The sequence below is a fragment of the Gaeumannomyces tritici genome (genome assembly GCF_000145635.1).
Source record: "Gaeumannomyces tritici R3-111a-1 unplaced genomic scaffold supercont2.5, whole genome shotgun sequence".
Lineage (NCBI taxonomy): Eukaryota > Fungi > Ascomycota > Sordariomycetes > Magnaporthales > Magnaporthaceae > Gaeumannomyces > Gaeumannomyces tritici.
Genome location: NW_008804549.1, coordinates 1,575,533 through 1,594,561, shown reverse-complemented (window position 1 = coordinate 1,594,561; position 19,029 = coordinate 1,575,533). Strand labels below are relative to the sequence as shown.

At 56.9% G+C, this 19,029-nt stretch overlaps 7 protein-coding genes across 7 annotated transcripts; 4 read left to right on the top strand and 3 right to left on the bottom strand.

Annotated features, from left to right (window-relative positions):
* Positions 1-1,879: 1,879 nt before the first annotated feature.
* On the bottom strand, positions 1,880-2,296 carry GGTG_09522 (hypothetical protein; the record flags this gene model as incomplete). Its single annotated transcript, XM_009227373.1, has 2 exons — positions 1,880-2,061; positions 2,125-2,296. 2 exons carry the CDS (start codon positions 2,294-2,296, stop codon positions 1,880-1,882), a joined length of 354 nt encoding a protein of 117 aa, XP_009225637.1.
* Positions 2,297-2,851: 555 nt separating this feature from the next.
* GGTG_09521 (hypothetical protein) lies at positions 2,852-3,286 on the top strand (the record flags this gene model as incomplete). The annotated part of the gene is made up of 3 exons (XM_009227372.1): positions 2,852-2,924; positions 3,016-3,176; positions 3,242-3,286. 3 exons carry the CDS (start codon positions 2,852-2,854, stop codon positions 3,284-3,286), a joined length of 279 nt encoding a protein of 92 aa, XP_009225636.1.
* Positions 3,287-6,192: 2,906 nt separating this feature from the next.
* Positions 6,193-8,908, top strand: GGTG_09520 (S-(hydroxymethyl)glutathione dehydrogenase). The gene is made up of 7 exons (XM_009227371.1): positions 6,193-7,263; positions 7,338-7,392; positions 7,477-7,623; positions 7,712-8,288; positions 8,372-8,400; positions 8,462-8,554; positions 8,620-8,908. Exons 1-7 carry the CDS (start codon positions 7,005-7,007, stop codon positions 8,714-8,716), a joined length of 1,257 nt encoding a protein of 418 aa, XP_009225635.1. The 5' UTR covers positions 6,193-7,004; the 3' UTR covers positions 8,717-8,908.
* Positions 8,303-9,628, bottom strand: GGTG_09519 (hypothetical protein). The gene has a single exon (XM_009227370.1). The coding sequence runs from the start codon at positions 9,581-9,583 to the stop codon at positions 8,906-8,908; it is 678 nt and encodes a 225-aa protein (XP_009225634.1). The 5' UTR covers positions 9,584-9,628; the 3' UTR covers positions 8,303-8,905.
* Positions 9,629-9,651: 23 nt separating this feature from the next.
* On the bottom strand, positions 9,652-11,497 carry GGTG_09518 (hypothetical protein). The gene has a single exon (XM_009227369.1). The coding sequence runs from the start codon at positions 11,067-11,069 to the stop codon at positions 10,113-10,115; it is 957 nt and encodes a 318-aa protein (XP_009225633.1). The 5' UTR covers positions 11,070-11,497; the 3' UTR covers positions 9,652-10,112.
* A 1,966-nt stretch (positions 11,498-13,463) lies between these two features.
* On the top strand, positions 13,464-15,404 carry GGTG_09517 (peroxisomal adenine nucleotide transporter 1). The gene is made up of 4 exons (XM_009227368.1): positions 13,464-14,031; positions 14,122-14,669; positions 14,747-14,984; positions 15,066-15,404. The coding sequence occupies exons 1-4, from the start codon at positions 13,928-13,930 to the stop codon at positions 15,199-15,201; spliced, it is 1,026 nt and encodes a 341-aa protein (XP_009225632.1). The 5' UTR covers positions 13,464-13,927; the 3' UTR covers positions 15,202-15,404.
* Positions 15,405-15,603: 199 nt separating this feature from the next.
* Positions 15,604-16,420, top strand: GGTG_09516 (60S ribosomal protein L29). Its single transcript, XM_009227367.1, has 4 exons — positions 15,604-15,709; positions 15,798-15,849; positions 16,029-16,131; positions 16,222-16,420. Exons 1-4 carry the CDS (start codon positions 15,703-15,705, stop codon positions 16,255-16,257), a joined length of 198 nt encoding a protein of 65 aa, XP_009225631.1. The 5' UTR covers positions 15,604-15,702; the 3' UTR covers positions 16,258-16,420.
* The last annotated feature ends 2,609 nt before the right edge of the window (positions 16,421-19,029 follow it).

Sequence of the window (19,029 nt, the reverse complement as noted above, 5' to 3'; positions counted from 1 at the left end):
AGCATCCATCCGTCATTGATTCGACCCCCCATGTGTACGTGTGTGTATGTGTGTACTCCTGCGACTCGACCCTGCCCGGATGAGAAGGCCCAGCCCAAGCACCACACGCACCAAGGAGGACCCCGACAAGGTTGCAGGGCAGGGAGAAAGTGGAGATGGAGGGTTATACATGAGGTTACTAACAGGAATAAGCCGCATACGTACTTGTGGCCTGTCCAGACACCGTCTGATGACAACCACAAATATGCCCGCACCACTGGTCCCCTCCTTCCTCCCTCACTCGACGTCGCGCGCTGCCCGTAACCTTGAGGCAGCAACAAAGGAAAAGCAAACAAAGGTCGAGCCCCGGAACCTCCCAAGCGCCCAGAACCGCGGCCGTTCGTCGTGAACCTTTTCTGGTCCAATCCCCCGGGCGATCCAGACAGGTTCCCAGGTATGAGGAGATGCTTTTTCGACGTCGGAGGTGAAAATCTCGGCTAGGATCAGGCACACGCACCCTTCCCGTTCTGGCTAGTCCGGAAGTGAGAACGAGAGAGCTCAGAGGGATAAAAGAAAAAGAAAAAATACGGAGCTAGCTGGTCGGCCCTTTGCGGCAACGCCACGACGCCACGACAAGGATCGAAAAAAAGAAAAAGACAAAAAGTCTGCTCGTCGTATATTGTAAGCGCAAACGCCTGACAACCACACAACCGAGGCACCCGCCTCCCTTGTCCTAGCCCTTGGTTACCTTTGGGCCCAAGGGTAAAATAAAAAAATAAAATAAAAAAAGCCATCGGTCGATGATCCCTCCCCATCGGGAGCCCTGGTCTCGCTGTTATCCTATACCGCCCGACCCGGCAGACGCGGACAGCCCCTTGTTCTCTGCCGCGCGCCTACTCACTCTTTCGTCTTGGACGACGACACGTTTTGGCTCTCTCGTATCTTCCCGGGGGACGTACTTTTTTCCGTCTCGTCAAGCAACCCGACAGGCTATGCGTGGCGGCCACCGCGGCTTGCGTTGGATGCAGTATCGTAGGTAGGTACGTGCATACATATCTACATTAGGGTAAAAAGAGGACATTTGAGAAACAGGGACAAAATACCCGCAGGTAGCCAAGAAAATTACTGGACATGCCAAAGTCTATGTGCGGTTCAGTGTCAGCCAGCTAGGCGCACTGTGTAGCTCATCTGCCCTGTGCGAGATCCAGGGGTTGGTTCTCTGCTGAGCGCGGGAGCGTCGGACCTCTGCAGCCTACCACGCAGCAACGGCAGGGCAAGCGCGGACAGCGAGTGGCCTCTCAGAGGCGCACGCCCGTGCGTGGGACAACATGTGCAAAATATGATGGGAAGGAACATTTGGAGAAACGGATCCCCCCTGTGCTACGTTGGGCTCGGGTCCATTGAAGTTGTTTGTTTCTTGGCTTACAGTTCGTTCTTGGCGGCGAGCTGAGCAAAATAAACGACGACATAAAACAGCGATCCACAACAAGGCAATTCCCTCGCCTCCCTCCACGGCACCTCTCTCCCTCTTCGCTCTGTCGGTATCCGCCCCTCCCAGAGGAGGCAAACAACAGCGCGGTCCTTGAATACGGGGCTGGCATGCAGACAAACCCCAAGACCGTGGTAGGTTAATCGTCAGCGGTCCAAGGCAGGCGATATGCTTCCCTAGAGGACCCTCGGGCTGTCCATTGGACAGTTCCGGGTCCGCACGGAGACGTGTTTGCCTCATGCGCGCGTGTCTTGTGTGGGTGGGTTGGGCTGGAGGCTCGTGTGATGGATGATTCAATCGCGCGCGCCGTGGGCTCTTTTTTTTCCTTGTCCAGTTGCATATGCAGCAGGGCGGAGGAGATGGGCACCACACAGACCAAGATGTGATAATAAGCTGATTACTCTCTCCACGCTAGTCCCTGTTGGATGTGCGGCGGCGGGAACCATGCAGCAGGGTAGAGGAGCCTCCTCTGCACCCTCGTCCCTCCTTCTCCTCCCCCTCTTCCCGTTGCGCAACCCACCAGGTCGCCTCCATGGCCGCATCTGGATACCAGTCCCTCCCGCTTATCATCTTTTGCCTTGTCGAGTCGGGCCCTGCAGCACCAACGTGCACACGCGAAACCCGCAACGCTCCACACTTGACTGGGGGGAACTAACCAAAAACGGGCAGCAGATACTGGGAGGGGCCGCCGTCGCCGCCGCCGCCATGGGAGCCCCCCTCGACCCTGGTCATCTCGCTCGCTCTGTCGCCTCGGTCTCGGCGACTCGGTGGGAGGGGAGGTATCATCCATCCGGTGGTGTTTGCTGGCCTGTCCCTTGGCGCTGCCATCTGGGGGCCCAAGTTTATCCAGTGCTAGGTAGCGAGGCAGATCGTTAGACATCAGCTCCGGCCGGTTTAGGTTGGTGTGACTAAGAAACCTAGGCCGCGTGCTCCTTCCTCACTGTCGCTGTTCTCACCGCTTTTGTTCGAGTTGAGTAAAAAGAGAGCACGCGTTGTTTTTTCTTGTTTGTTTTTGGTGTGGCATGTGTGGACGGGGCAGGGTTGCAAGTAGGCAAAGTGGGTTGGGCGTGTTTGCATATTGATTGCCTTACTTTTGTTCAATCAATACTCTCTCTCTCTCTCTCTCTCTCTCTCTCTCCATCTGCGCCCAGGCCGCCCTGCCCCGTCGTCATGACCGCAGCTGGATGCTAGGTATGCAATACGACCAGATACACACGCTACCTGCCTACCTAGGCCGTTGCCCGCCCGGACCACAGCGTGGTACCAGGCAAGGTGGCAGGCATTCGCCTCGAAAAACTTTGTTTGAAACCCTGCTCCCTCCCGAGAGAAGCCAGCAGCACAAGCAGAACAGAATAAGAAGAGGGCGGAGTGGTGGGGTGGAACATGAATCAGACAGAAGCCCGCGCACGCAGGGTGCCGACAAAGTATGCTATCGAACGTGGGCCACCTACAGCACGTGCGTGCTAAAGCCCCATCAAAGTAGTCCGTATACACACCACCAAGCTACATACAAAAATCAATACATTCCAAACGCCATATCAAATCAGAAAAAAATGCTAAAATAAAAATTCGAAATGCATTTACAAATTTGGAATTTTTATTAGTATACAAGTTAATTTTAAGTTATTTAAATATTAAAAACTTAAATTGCAGCGCGTACCAAATTAAAAAAATTAAAAAAATTTCTTTACAGCGCCTATCAGGGATGGTAAATCAATTTATAGCGGATGCATTTTAAGGTTCAATTTTAACGTATTTTCCAAAAGCATATAGTACGTTAAAAAATCCAAAAGAAAATATATGTTAAAGGCTTTGTAATTTATTATTAAAATTTATTTTTTCGTTTATTTTTACAATTTTATTTGGCTATTTTATTTGCATTCGAACGCTGTAAGTTTTGGTTGGAAACTGCGTTTTTATCCAGACTACTTTTGTGGGACTGTATTCGAGATAGACGAGTGGCTCGATGGCTGGCCTCGCTTCGCTTCCCGCGCAGGCAGGAGCAATGCGCCGACCCGAGTGGCGCCAGCGATAGCCTTCTTGGCAAGGGTCCGTCTGCTCTCTGCTCGCAGACTGGGGCGCTGTCGCATTGCAGTATCACATACCTAAAGGTATGGGTCGACGAGAAAGATTGAAAAAAAATAATATATATATATATATATATATATATATTGAAAAGAAAAGAAGAGAATAGAGCAAAAGGCCAAGTGCGGAGTGGGGCTGTTTCTATCTGGAGCTTGACAAATTACAAGTGGCTGAGCCCATTCGGCTGTCGTCGATCCATCTCCTGGCGTGGGGCCGGCGCCGTGGCTTATTGGACGTGGCTCCGAGGCTGACGAGCTTCGGCGCGACACTGCGCTGCATTTCGCATGCACAAGCAGCCCAGCCCAGCCCGGGCCCAGATTTGTCCCCTTTGGTTCTAGCCTCCCGCCCCCCCTGCCCGCCTCCTGCTTTCGTTGGGGTGTCTTCTCTTGTTTGGCGAAGCGGCAATGAGAAATGGCCAGCACATCACACACACCGCGCATGACAGGCCCGATCCAGCGGGATATTCCCAGTTTGCAGGGCTAAGGAGGGAGGAGGAGCATAGGTACGCAGGACGCATATTCCCATCGGTCCCTGCTATAGCACTACGTGGCAACACCGGCCGCCACTATATTTCCGTCTGGGCCGCACGAGATGGCCTGCCGTCCGCCCCCATATCGGCTCGGTTGCTATTGTTGCATACTAGCACATTTTACGTAGTGCGCGTGGGTTTACCTTTCTTTGGTTTTTTTTTATACCCTCCTTTATACGCCATCGATCCCTTCCACTTTACGATAACCACCGAGAGAAGTGCCGTGGCGTATGCAGGTCCCGGCGTCATTTTGATATTGCAACACGCAATTGTGACGGGGGTGAGACGGGTGGTCTTTTGTTGAGGCTCAATTTTGAGCCCCCCTTTCCCTTCTCCCCTTGCCACCGTTGGTTGGTTTGCTCACCCCAGTGAATGGGCCCAGCCTGCAAACAGAGTTGGAAACATTGACAGCGGTCTCGACAGGGGCATCCCCCTGTCTAGCGGAGCCGGAGGGCGGGCGACTCATCCAAGGTTTTACCCTTTCCGTGGCATTTTTGCCTTTTGCTTTTTCGGTACTTCCCATCCATGTCACATGAAATTGCCAGATAGCACGCCACGACCCAAGGCTTGACTCTGGCGCACTGTGTTGTAATGGATGAATGGATAGATGCTGAGGCCGATGTCATCCCTGCTGGAGCTCCATGTTGCATTTTTTGCGTGGACCTGTCTGTCTGTTTGTCTATCCCAGAACCCCAATCTCATACTCGCCGAGATAATGTCACCTGGGCTGAACTGTTGAACTGCTGAGCCACAGCAGGCTGGTCTGACTGGCCTGGCTCCAAAGACACCCTGCGGATCTCGTTGGCAGAGACAATACGAGACATACATACACACATGGACCTCTCCCCCCTCCCTGGTTGCTACCCCGACTGCTCCTGCTGCTCCTCCTGCTTCTCAGGGGCCACAGTTTTTGCTGACGTGGAACGCAGTCGCCCGCCGAAGCCGTCTCCGAGGGTGGGTGGGGTTGGATCTGATCCCGAGCTGAATGGGGACATGGTCGGGTGGGTGGGAAACGACGAGACGAACCAAGGGAGAGGGAGGGATCGAGAGCAGCGTGTTCGACCACGAGGAAGGGTGGGGGAAAGTTGGACACTGGACTGGACAAAAGACAGTGGATGGCCAACCGCTTGTCCGAGCAGGATCAGTGCTACATCCGAAGCGGCCTAGCATGGCGGCCGGCCAGCCCAGCCAGCCTCCTGAGGAGATACGCAGATGCGACCTGTGGAGCGGGCTGGTGATCGGGCGAGTGCGTGTGCGCGTGTGTGTAATCTAGCTTGCGTCCCCCTCCGTGGCACACACGTGTGCCACCATCGTGACTTTGCCAAAGCGCTGTGCGCTTCCTTCCTTTTCTGTTTTTTGATGCGACTCGAGATTGGAGCCGCTCCCCTCCCCAGAAAGCCGCGACAGCATTTTAACCGAGCCGGTTGTGCCCACTTCAGCCGCCAATAAACGGAGCCGCTGAGCCGCAATCCAGCAGGGGATGGGTTGGCGGGGGTGGGTGTGTGTGGTGCTGCCAAATTCGAAGCAACATCAACCCACCAAAGGAACCCCCAGCACGCAAGAAAAGGCTGGGGCCGGTGTGGGCCGTAAGGTTTATTGCACGCCGTCGCCCACTGGAACATGGAAGCCAAGCTGACCATTGAACGCCAGTCGATCGGCGCATCAAGCCCCTGGAAAGAATGGGAGAGCCAGGCCTGCGTGCCCGCTGCAACCTCGAGTCACTCAGCACTGGCATGCACTATATAGGTATGTGGGCGGTCCCGACTTGTGGTTTGACGGGAACGAAGGCGCATTTGCCGTGCTTCCGCTTCCAGAACCCGTGCCGCACACAAAACCCTCCCCGGGCACTTTTTTTTTTTTGCATTCATTACCACTGGGGGACACCGGATGTTAGCTTTCCATCTGCCTGCGGCGTGCCAAGACTCGCCGGGCAGCTTGCTTGTCCCTCATCCTTTTTTTTTTTTTTTTCGAGATTGCCCCAATAAACATGCATGGAGTGGGGAGGGAGGCCCTGACGCCAGAAGGCTGTTGGCTGGCACCTGCCGCAAAAGAAAAGCATGTCCGACAGGGCGAAGGTGGACTCGGAATTTGCAACTGCACCACCGTGCGAGCTCCCCCAATTCCATTGGCAGGAAAACCAACCAAGGAAGCCCCCCGGCTTTGGGTCGGCGTCCGTGGGTACCAACCAGTTTAACGAGCTCTCTGTCTCTCTCTCTCTCCCAGACGGCGGCAAGCACCTTGCTTGCGACACAGCCGCAACGCCAAGCGCCCGCGGCCATCGTCGATGCCATGCATGCGTGCGGTCACAGGAAAGGAGGCTCCGGATGATTGCCCCGCATTGTCGTCTGCTGGGCGTTGCACGCGCCGTGCATGGTGTCCGATACACACCAATCTGTCCTGCTGCTGCTTCCAAGGGCCGGACCCCTCCTCGGCAATGCGGGCACCATGATGACCCCGCGTGCTGTACACTATATTGGCAGTGAGTGGCGAGCTTTTGTAGAACGCCTTGCTCTATTTCGCCTCTTTTGGTAGACGGGTCCCCGTGCCCAGAATCTCGATGGCGCCGTAGTAGACATACGGAGCATGCCGTAGTAGCGAGGTCGCCTGACTTGCGCGTGTGTGTGTGTATCCGGAAGTCGGGGTCGGAAGCCATGCGGCTTACGTTTCATGTCGGACTCCCAGAAAGACGGATTGGAGTGGCCGGGGGGTGCCATCTTCACCTTTATCGGCGGTAGCAAGGCAGAAGCCGTCAGCTCGGAGGAACATGGTGGGGTTTTTTTTCTTCTTTCCTTCTCCTTCTCCCTCTTGTTCTTTTTTCGGTAATCTAAGCTCGTACGCGCCCGTCCCTCGTTCTTCGGTTCGCATCGAGGTGTGCGGGGGTCCCACCACAGATAGAAGGCCGGCTATCATGTGTCCTGAATCATGTGCCGCGGCCGTGTGTGGTGCATGTTTTGCCCAAAGAGCCAAAGAGGCATTTTGAGGACTTGGTGGGCGGCCCAAGTTGTGTTGCTTTTATTCCCTTTTTGGTCGACACGACGGCCCCCCCTTGTCCATCCGTCAAGACAAACCGACACTATCGACCCTCTGGTAACAGAAATGGCGGCGTCCTCCAAGACTATGAAGGCCGTCGTGTTTGACGCGCCCTACAAGGTTTCCGTCGTAGATCGGCCTGTGCCCCAGCGTAAGAAGTATTGCCACCCGCCTCTTGATAGAAGGCTGTTTGTTGACTTATCTTGTGTCTGTGGGTGGGGGCAGTCCAGCATGATACCGACATCATAGTCAAGGTGCACGCCAGTGGCCTCTGCGGATCGTATGTAGAGAGAGGAAGTTGGTTCTTTGCCTGCGTGTTGCTTCATGTCGGCTAGCTCACACAAAACCTCGGCCTTCGTGCTAGTGAGCTCCATGCGTACCGCGGCCTCGAGCCGTGTGGGAGCGGCTTCGTCATGGGCCACGAGTTCACCGGCACCGTGACGGAAGCAGGCTCCGCCGTGAAGACGCTCAAAGTAGGAGACAAGGTGGTGGCTCCCTTCACGACTTCGTGGTAGGTCACGCCAAACCCATCTCTCACTTGCTGGCGCACAAGCTGACGGCAAGGAAACTCCCCCTTATTATTATTCTCCTTTCCACAGCCTGCAGTGCTTCTACTGCCTCAAGGGCGAGACCTCCCGCTGCGAGCAGAGCCAGCTCTTCGGCTCGGCCTCCCTGGACGGCGGGCAGGCCGAGTACGTGCGCGTGCCGCTGGCCGACGGGACCGCCGTCCGGGCGCCGGCCGAGATCCGCGACGATCGCGCCCTGGTGCTCATGGCCGACATCTGGCCGACGGGCTACTACGGCGCGTCGAGCGCCCTCGCGCTCCTCGGCTGCGACCCGCGCCGGCTCCGGGACGAGGCCGTCGTGGTCGTCGTGGGCTGCGGGCCCGTCGGGCTCTGCGCCGTCGCGGCCCTGGCCGAGCTCGGCCCGCCCAAGCACCTGTTCGCCGTCGACGCCGTCGACGGCCGGCTCGAGGTCGCGCGCGCCCTCGGCGCCGAGCCGCTCAACTACGCCGCCGACCCGGAGGGCATGCTGAGGCGCGTCAGGGAGGCGGGCGGCGGGCGCGGCGCCGACGCCGTCGTCGAGGTCGTCGGCCTCAGCCCGGCGCTCCGGACCGCCTTTGATCTGCTGCGGCCGTTTGGGGTTCTGAGCAGCATCGGCGTGCACAACGGCGAGGTGGGTTCTTGTGGCCCCTGACAAAAGTTTCGTCTCTTGCTTGTCGCGCGTGCTGACTATATATATCTATACCTATCCGGCAGATCCCGTGGACTGGTGCCGAGGGATACGAGTATGTTGAATCTACCCCAAGCCTCGAGCGTGTGTAAACGCAGCACTAACAAGCAGCACAGCAAAAACCTCCGGATCCAGATGGGGAGATGCCCGGTGCGGGGGATCTTCTCGGAGGCGCTCGAGGTGCTCGCCAAGGCGCAGGACAAGCTTGGGTGCGTTCATATCCTCGAGGGTTGGTTTGCGACCCTGCTGACCATTATTCTTAACCCGCGTCTAGCTTCATGTTCGACAAAATCATGCCGCTGGATTCGGCCGTTGAGGCCTATGACATGTTTGATAAGAGAAAGGTGCAGAAAGTCATCTTTACCCCGTAAAACCGAGAGGTACATAGTGCAAATGCCCACACCGTGGGAACGGTGGATATGTCAGGAGGCTCTGGCCAACCGTGGTGGCCGCATGGAGATGGCCAAGAGTGTACATAAAAGCAAGGCGCGCGCTGGGTACAAAAAAAGAAGGAGGTAAAGAGAATAGAGAGAATATAGACCCGGGATGCGGCTGCCTGTTTAGTTCTGCCTGGGCTTGACGATGCCGTCGTGCATCACGTAATAGGACACGGTCGAGTCGTCCTGCACGATGGCGAGTATGACGCGCTTGCCCCGTCTCGGGCCCCTCCACTGCCTCCAGACCTCGGCGTCGACGTCGGCATCCAGCTCCCCACGCGCGGCGGCGGCGGCAGCGCCACCCTCCTCCTCCCCCTCCCCGGCCGCGGCGGGCCGCGGCACGGCGGCGATGGCGTCAAGGACGGCGGCGAAGCGGGCCATGGACCAGCTCTCGGCCAGGTGCATGGGTAGCACCCACTCGGCCTCGGGCGGCTGCGGCACGCGCGCGTCGCCGCCGCGCTCCCGCTCGGCCCGGATGATGGCGATCTGCTCGTCCGGGTGCACGTACATGCGCCGCGGCGGGATGCCGCGCAGCAGCGGCCGGCGGTCCGGAGACGCCTCCTCCGCCGCCGCCACCGCCGCCCCGGAGGTGGCGTGCGCCGTCGTGACGGTGTGCACCTCGACCCCGGTCCAGTCCTTCTCGAGCTCCAGGTTCTCCTGCACCGTCTTGGCCAGGTGCAGGAGCGCGGCCTGTCTGGGCGTGTCGCTTTGGTGGGCTGTCATTTCCGGGTGAGCTTGTGGTTTTTGCTCTCGAGTCTTGGCTACAGAACTCTTTGGTTTGGCTGTTCGTTGTTGTGGCATGGGATTTTTTTCGGCTTCAGTCGTCCACGTTGAGATGAGAGGAACTTTTTAGATTGAAAACATGAATCATCGAGGTTCACGATACCACATCCACACCCATCGATAGAATCACAGTCGTAAAGTGCCTACGTCAATATCTCAACCGAGTGCGTCTGTTTATGCTTCAAAGCCAAAGGTCACGTCAAATTGAATGTGCTCTACTGCTTGCTCCCAGCCAACAAAAACGCCATGCGTGTGCTCAAAGAATAATGGCAAGGATGCTCGCCCAAATGATATTTTGCTTCCCATGGCTCCCAAAGCCGAACACCAGTCGCGACATGTTCATGCGACGGCTCCCGTTCCAACCTCCAAAAGTACCCAGCATGAAAAAGATTAACGGGCCATCATATACAGCGGTGCACATGATTTGCGCAGCCCCCGCGAACCCAACAATATTTACTAAAGAATGGCAAAGTGGTATTATATGCCCGGGCCCCTGGCTGATGGGGAGCAGCGTCGTCCGTCTGCCGTCTCCTTTCCCCTGCCACACTTAGACGGGCGGTATCTTCTCCGAACTGTCGCACGGCTTCTTCTTCTCCTTGGGCGCCTTGTCCTTCTTGTTGTTGTAATGCAGGATGCCAGCCTCCTTGTCGGTCCTTAGCTTCTCCCTGTCCTCGTCCGAGAGTGCGACACCCTCGATCGCCTTGACGGAGCTGCCCTCAGAGCCCATGATCTGCCCGCCAACCATGCCGGTAAGACATCCCAGCACCACCAGCAGGGCCGTCGCGGCCGAGGGGCGGTTGTACTTGTTCATGGCCCACATGATGGAGGCGAGGCCGACTTGGAGGAATGTGTTGGAGATGAAGAGCCAGACGACTGTGTCCAGCTTCCACAGGGGGGTCGCCGGCGCCCGCACCCCCGTGAGCGGGGCAGGGGCCATTTTGGTCTCGGGGATCGGGACGGCGGCCGCAGGGGTGCCCTCGGGGATGTTGCCAACCCCGACGTCGGTTGGGAGATTCTGGGACTCGGGCAGGCGGAACCAGTCGCTGTGGATTCCGGCGAGGTGTCGCAGGCCGTCAAAGTCGCCGCTGCAGCGGTACTTGAGGAGGTAGTACAGGTCGCGGAAGCGCCAGGGGGCCAGGCCCCATGCGAGCAGACAGAAGAGGGCGTTGAGGATCTGCGAATCGATCTCGAGCCATATTTGGCGGGGCGAGGTGTCCTTGTTCTCGCAGTCGGGATCGCACATGGCGGGGCTGGCATTGCAGAGGAGGAGGAACAGCATGCCACCCCACGCGACGACGTTGAGGCAGTAGAGAGTGATGAAGAAACCCTTCCATGTCGTCACGAACGCCACCGAGATCGACCACGCGTGTGCGCATTGCGTCTTGAAGGGGTACTTGGGCGGGAAGTGGTATCCATTCTCAAAGTCTTCCGTGAGCGGTTCGAGTTCGGGTGCGATGGCTTGGTTTTTGCGGTCGACCGGCATTTCCGGAGTCGGGGCCGTCATCGCTCAACCGGAGGCGATTAACTAGCAATGGGTTTGTCGTCGAGGCAGGGATTCAGCCAATGCGCATGCTCGATATGTAGTCGACGGGAGAGGACAATAGCGTGCGCTAGTTTGTCGACACGAATTAAACCGAACGAAACTTAGGATAAATAAGCGCGGCGAGGTAGTGTAGAAAACAAGACAGCTTTAGCTGGGTATCTGATGAGAACGGGAAAATAGTCGGCGATAGTCTCACGGGAGCTCATCTGGTTTTGTTGCTGGGCCGTGAGATTTCGTTTCCTCCCGTCAATCTCGCTCGACTGGAGAGGACGTGCTGGGCATGGAGCATTCAGGGGCCTGGGGCCGCGGGCCAGGGGGCGGGCCCCGCCTTTGGCGCCCTTTGGGTTGGTTCCAGAACAGCAGCTAGCAGGCGCAAATGACGGCTCCACTTGGGGAATCGCAAGCAAAAGACAAAAGGAAGGGAGGGCCCTCGGATTCTGGACTTGCAGCAGAACTCCGCACACACCCTCTCAAGCTCGGCAGTCCCTAGCCCGTGATGATTGGCCCAGTCAGAGAGGCCTGGCTGTGGCTTGGGCGGCAGTGACGTCGCGCCGCAGCGTCACCATCGGCGCGCCGATCCTCTAACAGACGGGCAGAGAGGAAGGGACGGAAAGAACTGGGTTTTGAAAACACGTCCAGCCAAGCAGAAGCCGCAGAGCTAGCCACTCACTGACCACTCACATTGCGTGGCCCGCAGCGCCTAAAGTCATCCAATCCCGGAACCACGGGCGCGCGTTGATGCATTGGCTGCCACCCGCCTGTGAGCTGTCCGCCCCTGACGTCAATTTCCATGTCAGACCAAACCGTGGAATGCACGCCAACAGGCAAAATCCCAAGCTCTGTCAGGAACAGGCTCGGACACAGGCGCCAGTTATTACTGTCTGTCTGCGCGCTGTTTCGAGCCAACCTGATAGCTTTCGGCCCGTCTCGTCCTCGTCTCTTTGGGTGTCTGATTGTTCTCACCGGTCAGCCTCGTCTCAAAATGGCAGTACTAGTGAAGGCAACGTTGGCGATCCTCCGCCTTGAACCAGCACTTGACGATCGCAATACGTCACCGCACTCGGAATGCTCTCGCCATCGATTCCAACACTAAGATAACGCCTGATCCCTCGTGTCTAATTTCAGAGCCCTTCATTCACCCAGTCATATATATATATATATTTGTCGTAACCATCTTTGAAATTGCCAAGGTGCTTTGGTTTGTCCGGAAACCCTCCAGTGCCAAAGAATGATACAGAGTGATAGAAGTACAAAATTCTGGCGCAGACATCCTATTCCAAAATTCGTCCACGAGGTCTGAGATCGATCGGACTCAGTGGTGCCCAACCCCGTGACTTATCTAAAGAGCAAATGGCCAACGTCAGAGCAGCAAGCAAGCAAGTACTTTGGTAGTTAAACTCCCTCTGGATATATCTCTCACTGCCAGAATCCATGGTTGGGTACTTTTCCAATTTTGTGTTGCCTCCTTTGTCACCTCACAATCTTCTATCCCGGAGCCTTCCAGGCCATATAGTCAAGCCTCGTCCAGAGGTCTTCACCGAGCGACCGAACCCGACGAGTTAACACAAGTCGACCGCCGAACACTCTTAACCTTATCCAAGCCACGAATGAACCGCAAAACTTTACCTCCCGAGGTCGACAGTTCGAGTCCCGGCAGTGATCAACCGACAACCATTAAACCGGATAACCATCACACCGACAACCATTAAACCGACAACCATTAAACCGATAACCATTAAACCGATAACTATTAAACCGATAACTATTAACCTGAAGTAAAACCCTCGGGGGATTCGTAGCTGTCCACCCCCACGAGGGCTGGACAGTGAGCTTTTGTGCACATTGTTTCCAATGCCTTTTGCTATTGTCTAGTATCCGCCTTGTTCGTGTGGTTTGTAGCTACTGCTAGTCTCTGTATAGATAGGAAGTAAGCCTTAATACGGTCTCTGCAGGAGAATCTTCGAGGTTGTGTGTGCTTCGGCGCAGCGGATGTATTGGGTTGTGCATCTCCCACGGCTCGGTCGGCCGCATCATCACAGTGGACGATTGGGCTTTTACCATTCCCGGGGCTTGCATTCCATCCTCAGGACGTCCATGGAAGATCCTCAATCTTCGTGCCAGCCGGCCTGTCTGTTGGAGAACGTTTAGTTGCTATCATTCGACAGTGCCCTAGGAGAAGCTGGAGAAGTTCGATGCGCCGTGTAAGCTGGCGTTTCTGGTTGGCCGGAGTCCGCGGTCATGGCATCAATTGAATTCGCAGCCGCTCTGAATTGCCGGGGAAGCGCGGACCACCTGGCTCGGTCTGGGGGAAAAGGCGGGTCAAAGCTTGACGAAGGGGTGCCGAGGTTGACGGGCCCGGCTATCAATTCGGGGAGCGTATCATCGTTGCGCCTTGTCATGGATGGCCAGCGGGGCCAGCGCTATCTTATATACTTTCCATGGGCACTTGCTTTCAACTACTTGTTTCAATGTCCATCTCGTAACCGTCCGTCGCTGTCGGTATTTTCTTTTTCGCTGGCGTAAGCAAGAGTCCTCCTGTCGACCCCATCCACGCGCCAATTCCACATCTCACATGCCTCGGGACCAGTGAGCCGAGTCGCACACCCATCGAAAAACCGCCGCCCGGCTTCGCAACCGCCAACCCGCCAAAAGTTCCTACACCGGTTCGATTTCCTTACTCCTCGACTCCCGCAAAGACAAGACGCATTCCCAGCACGAATTGCCTAGAAGGATCAAGGACGGTCGGCCCCGGGAATACAAGCCCGTCGAGTGAAAAGGAGCCGCCCCTGCAGCGCCTTGCCTAACGCGAACCCCAAGAGATGGCTGCGCAAGCAAAGTCGGCGCCGATCGGGCCCTGGGGCCGGGCAACCGCCGGAGCCGCCGGAGCGGTCCTCGCCAACGCCCTGGTGTATCCCCTCGACATGTAGGAGTTTTCCGCGCCCCGAGACACGGAACCGCTGGGCGAAGATTGCCGCGGAGATGACCAATGTGGCTGACTGGCGCGCGCCGACAGTGTCAAGACTCGCCTCCAGGTCCAAAGCAAACCGAAGCCCGGAGACGGCTCCCTCGCCGACGCCGAGAACCCGCACTACGCCTCCACGTGGGACGCCATCACCAAGATCGTGGACAAGGACGGCCTCGAGGGCCTGTACGCGGGCATGAGCGGGGCGCTGATCGGCGTGGCCTCGACCAACTTTGCCTACTTCTACTGGTACTCGATCGTGCGGGCGCTCTACCAGCGCTCCGCCGGCGGCGCGCCGCCGTCGACGGCCGTGGAGCTGTCGCTGGGCGCCGCGGCCGGCGCCGTGGCGCAGCTGTGCACTATCCCCGTGGCCGTCGTGACGACGCGCCAGCAGACGCAGAGCAAGGAGGAGCGCAGGGGCCTCGTCGAGACGGCGCGCGAGGTCGTCGCGAGCGAGGACGGTGTCTTTGGGCTCTGGAGGGGGCTCAAGGCCAGCCTGGTCCTCGTCGTGAACCCGGCCATCACGTATGGCGCCTACGAGCGGCTCAAGGTCGTCATATTCCCCGGCAAGACCAACCTGAAGCCCTGGGAGGCGTTCGGTAAGCTTACATGACCGGGAAGTTCTGACAGCCACCAGGCAGCTTGTACTGATATGATCCGATGTGATCCATCGCAGTTCTGGGCGCCATGTCCAAGTCCCTGGCAACGCTCGTCACACAGCCGCTTATTGTCGCCAAGGTGGGTTTGCAGTCGAAGCCTCCCCCGGTCAGGAACGGCAAGCCGTTCAAGAGCTTTGTCGAGGTGATGCGCTTCATCGTCGACAATGAAGGGCTCCTAGGCCTATTCAAGGGAATTGGCCCTCAACTTCTCAAGGGCCTTCTGGTCCAGGGCTTCCTCATGATGACCAAGGAAAGGTGAGGAGAGACAAGCGAACTGAACGCCCGCCATCCCTAGAAGTGTACCCACCTAACTAACCATCATTTCTTGCCTCCCAGGGTGGAACTCATGTTCATTCTGTTCCTGCGCTATCTGCGCGGTCTCCGGTCGGCACAGCTGGCCAAAGCGAAGGAGCTGGCGGCAACAGCCAGCACAGCAGCCGCTAGCAAAGTGTCGCCCATCGTCGTGAAATAGCGGCGCCATGGGTTTGGGTAAGCGTGCAGACTAGAGAGGTGTCTGGTCTTGGTTTTCTTTTCTTTGTGGTTTAATCTGTGCATCTTCTCTGTCCACATAAGCTAGAGAGCGAGTAGATCATTTGGCGCATACAATCTAGTACATCGTAAAATGCATATCTCGCTAGGCGAGAATCTGCAGTCGTTTGAAAAGGAACTTCTCCATCTTTTGGTTCTGACGGCACATGAAAACATGCATTGTGAATAGCATCACCTTCCTCAGTCGGCACGTCAGTGGGTCATTCGCAGGGCTTGTGTCGCCCCGTGAAGTGTGGCTTGACCCAGTCCAGTCAATGGAGTCCAGCGAGGCCCGTGCGTCGCCGCACAGCCACATTAGGGCCGAATTTTGCAACCACCACGCCCACAGATTGCTGCAATTCCTGCGACCGCGACAACTCAATCTTCGACCAGAAGACTCCCCACCTCCGAAATCCCTTGAGAAGATCGGAAGCACACATTCACAATGGCCAGTATGTATATCCCTCTGCTCTTGGATGCTTTTCTGCTTGCGAAGATCTCCTGGGTTCGCTGACATTTTGGCGCTTCCCTTTTCTGCAGAGTCCAAGAACTCGTCCCAGCACAACCAGTCGCGGAAGGCGCACCGCAACGGGTAGGTTTGACGAAACCCCGACGACCTCACACCTCCCACTTCCCATCGAGTCACATTGCGACGAGACAAAATCGAGCTGGGCGATTCCAAATGGACCGGAGGGTGGTTGATTTGGAATAGGGCGCTGCGGGCGCAATCTATCCCCAGACCGCTGGCTAACAGTCCCGATCGCACTGCAGTATCAAAAAGCCCAAGACTTCAAGATACCCGTCGCTGAAGGGTGTCGACCCCAAGTTCCGCCGCAACCACAGGCATGCCCTGCACGGCACGGCCAAGGCCCTGGTAAGGGAGTCCATCACGGGCCAAGCTTTCCGCACAGCCTGGCCCTCGTCCCCTCCAAGATTGGCTAGTCTTTGCTGACCCACGCTGCAGAAAGAGTTCAAGGAGGGCAAGCGGGAGACGGCGTGATTTTCCTCTTCGGGAAACGAAAGATACCTGGCGAGATGATGGACGACGACTAACGGCAAACAACGGGAAACCTGGAACGGAATAAAAGGCATGGGGCGGCGGGCACTCATGGGTTTTCTTCCCGCCTCACCTGGAGTTTTTGACGAGCTTTTTTCTCTCTTAGGGGCAAACAAACTTGCATTTCTGAGAAGTTCGCCGTCGTGCGGATGCCGCTTGACCCGAGCGCTGCAGACTCCTGCCCAGGTAGGCTGGTCAGCGCATGGTGATGTCGACAACTCCCGACCCCTTGATATCCCCTTGCCACCAATCCCCTCAACATCCCACCCCCGACCCCCGACAAAGGGTCACCTTCCTGGAAGGTGAACTCTCGAAGACGGCATTAGTGTGTACAGCACAGAGCCTATTTCCATGCTCGCCTTGCTGAAGGAAAATTATCGTGCCAAGATCAAACCCCAAGTCCGCCTATTACCAAACACTTCAGGCTGCAGTTCGTCTCCACGGCCGCGGTGCATGAATGGCGGACTACATATATCACCAAACTCTCCCCTCTTGACATGTTCTGCGTGACCGACGCTTCCACGACTCATCGTGGACAAATTTGGAACAGCAGGATGCACGGCTCGTCAGGCCATAGTATCTTGCTGATGATAGAGTGAAATAAATGAATGATAACATTATTTTACACACCTAGCCTTGAGATACACGGGAATGAAAATGGTTGATATCTGAGTTCGGGTGATTCTAAGGTCATAGCTTTCGTTTCTATGCATCTTGTCTGATCGGAGAAGACATGCCAAAGCAAGAGAGACTATCAAAACATCAATGGATAGAACAAGAACATATACCGGCAAGACACGTACGTAGCAGACACCTTGTCATTAGGCCTGTCACAAACATCTTAGAATCAGGAGTTGTCTCAGCTGGAGGCAGGGTAGTTGAATGGAACCAGGACACCACTAGGAAAGGGCTTCGAGTCATCTGAGTCGAGAGCGTCCGTAGACTTCATCTGCCGATGGTTCCTCGGCAACTGGTGCGCAACCCCCCAACTCGGCATCACAGAGGTTGGTATCTCAGGCTCAGCTAGGGATGTCTCTGAGGCTCGGGGCCGCAGTGCACGTAGGTACATGTAGTACGAAGCCGACGGGACACATGGAGAAACACAGCATCATTTCGTTGCGACGACTGAACTGGCCGGGTTGCTACATGGGCATGTTGAAACCTGCAATACAACTCGGTGCGTATCAGGCCATCTCGGAGAATTTCCTGTCGGAACAGCCATACGTGGCGTTCTTCCAGATTTGAGGACTGCGGCTCCATTTAGGGGAGGACGGTACACGGACCTCCAGCTCAACGTGGACTGCATGGTGGTCGAGTCGGGGGATAGTCCAAGGCCCACACCCACCTGTCCGGCTGACACGGCATCAGATTTGACCCCCGTGAGCAACAAGCAGCAGCGGGCGGGCAGACGGCCAGCCAGTTCTTCCTCGGCCGCGCGAGTGATGGATGGATTGATTTGGTCGGATGCACGCAGCCCCCTCCTCGGGAAGCGGTGCGGCACACTTTTAGCGCCGCATGGAAGCCTTCGCTTCAGCCCGAGGGCACACCACCCAATCTGTCTGCGCCCGTCGCCCTTTCCCCCACGCCAGCCAGTCCGGCGAGGTGAGACGAGAGCTTGGTTTGCAGGCCGCAGGTTTCCGATAGGGCGGGTGGTGGCGAACCGATGCTGGACCGGCTCGGCCAATTGTATTGAACTGTCGTCCCCTCTCCCCTTACCAGAGACAATGGGAAATAGGAGGCGAGGAGGTCCCGGGCAGGCCGCCCGCTGGAGGCTCAGCAAACAAAACGGACTGGTTTGGGTCGGGCAAAGTTAAAAAAAATATGGGATGAGGCCCTGGCTCGATAGGTATATTTTAATCGCCCCCCTGGCGAATATCAAGCAGAGGTGGCTGGAGACGCGAGGCGCGTTTGGCTTGCTTTGACGTCGGTCCTGGACGGCGGCACGTTTGGCACGTTTGGCACGCGGATTTCCGCCCGTCTGCCTGGGCCCGTGTTCTGGCATTTCTGGCCTTTCGTGTCCCTTTCGAGACGTGCGCCTACTGGTGGGTGGGGAGAGGGTCTGTGAGGCATGTAGAGTTAAGGGGTGGGAGGAGGGCTTGATGCCTCTTCAGGCAGTCTTCTCGAATCAAAACCTTGCTCTAACCGGAGCTACCGCCAACCACCGGCTCTTTCCACTCTGCCTTCCATCTGACGCTCGCTCCACCTGCGCTGCATCCACGCGGAGGAGCTCCGATGTAGGTAGGTGGTGGGAAGGTGTGTGTCGGTGGACAGCTGGTACCTCTAGGTAGGCAGGTAGGTACGTACCAGGCGCCCAGCACCAACGCAGGAAGGTTCGCCGTCGCTCGCCAGGACTGTGGTTAAGATAAAGCCTCGCTAACTTTATAACGATACACACAGCCAGCGAGACTAGGCCCCCGAGACGATATCTATCAATAGAAACCTTGGGCGTTTGCCCTCGGCGCGCCTTGAGACGCCCGCGCGATCGCAGGAGCACGCACCACCCCCTGGCGCGCCCCTAAGTCTTTGCCCGTATTGGAACCGTTTACCCACCGGGCCAACCCATCCCAGTCCCAAAAAGGCACCAACCCCAGTCGTGCTCCCCTTCAATTTTTCTCTTCGCAGGCCCCCGCAGCCCCTCTCGCGCGCTCCACCCTCAGGCGGCTTACCTTAGCACGCTGGGCCCCTGGAACGGACTCGTAGCTTCAACCAACCCTC

Excerpts from the sequence above, each read along its gene's own strand:
- GGTG_09520 (XM_009227371.1), top strand. The coding sequence starts at position 7,005 with ATGTGCCGCGGCCGTGTGTGGTGCATGTTTTGCCCAAAGAGCCAAAGA. Across the intron at positions 7,264-7,337 it reads AGATCGGCCTGTGCCCCAGC|TCCAGCATGATACCGACATC; the intron begins GTAAGAAGTATT and ends GGGTGGGGGCAG. Across the intron at positions 8,555-8,619 it reads AAGGCGCAGGACAAGCTTGG|CTTCATGTTCGACAAAATCA; the intron begins GTGCGTTCATAT and ends ACCCGCGTCTAG.
- GGTG_09519 (XM_009227370.1), bottom strand. The coding sequence starts at position 9,583 with ATGCCACAACAACGAACAGCCAAACCAAAGAGTTCTGTAGCCAAGACT.
- GGTG_09518 (XM_009227369.1), bottom strand. The coding sequence starts at position 11,069 with ATGACGGCCCCGACTCCGGAAATGCCGGTCGACCGCAAAAACCAAGCC.
- GGTG_09517 (XM_009227368.1), top strand. The coding sequence starts at position 13,928 with ATGGCTGCGCAAGCAAAGTCGGCGCCGATCGGGCCCTGGGGCCGGGCA. Across the intron at positions 14,032-14,121 it reads CTGGTGTATCCCCTCGACAT|TGTCAAGACTCGCCTCCAGG; the intron begins GTAGGAGTTTTC and ends GCGCGCCGACAG. Across the intron at positions 14,670-14,746 it reads GAAGCCCTGGGAGGCGTTCG|TTCTGGGCGCCATGTCCAAG; the intron begins GTAAGCTTACAT and ends GATCCATCGCAG.
- GGTG_09516 (XM_009227367.1), top strand. Across the intron at positions 15,850-16,028 it reads CGGAAGGCGCACCGCAACGG|TATCAAAAAGCCCAAGACTT; the intron begins GTAGGTTTGACG and ends ATCGCACTGCAG. Across the intron at positions 16,132-16,221 it reads ACGGCACGGCCAAGGCCCTG|AAAGAGTTCAAGGAGGGCAA; the intron begins GTAAGGGAGTCC and ends CCCACGCTGCAG.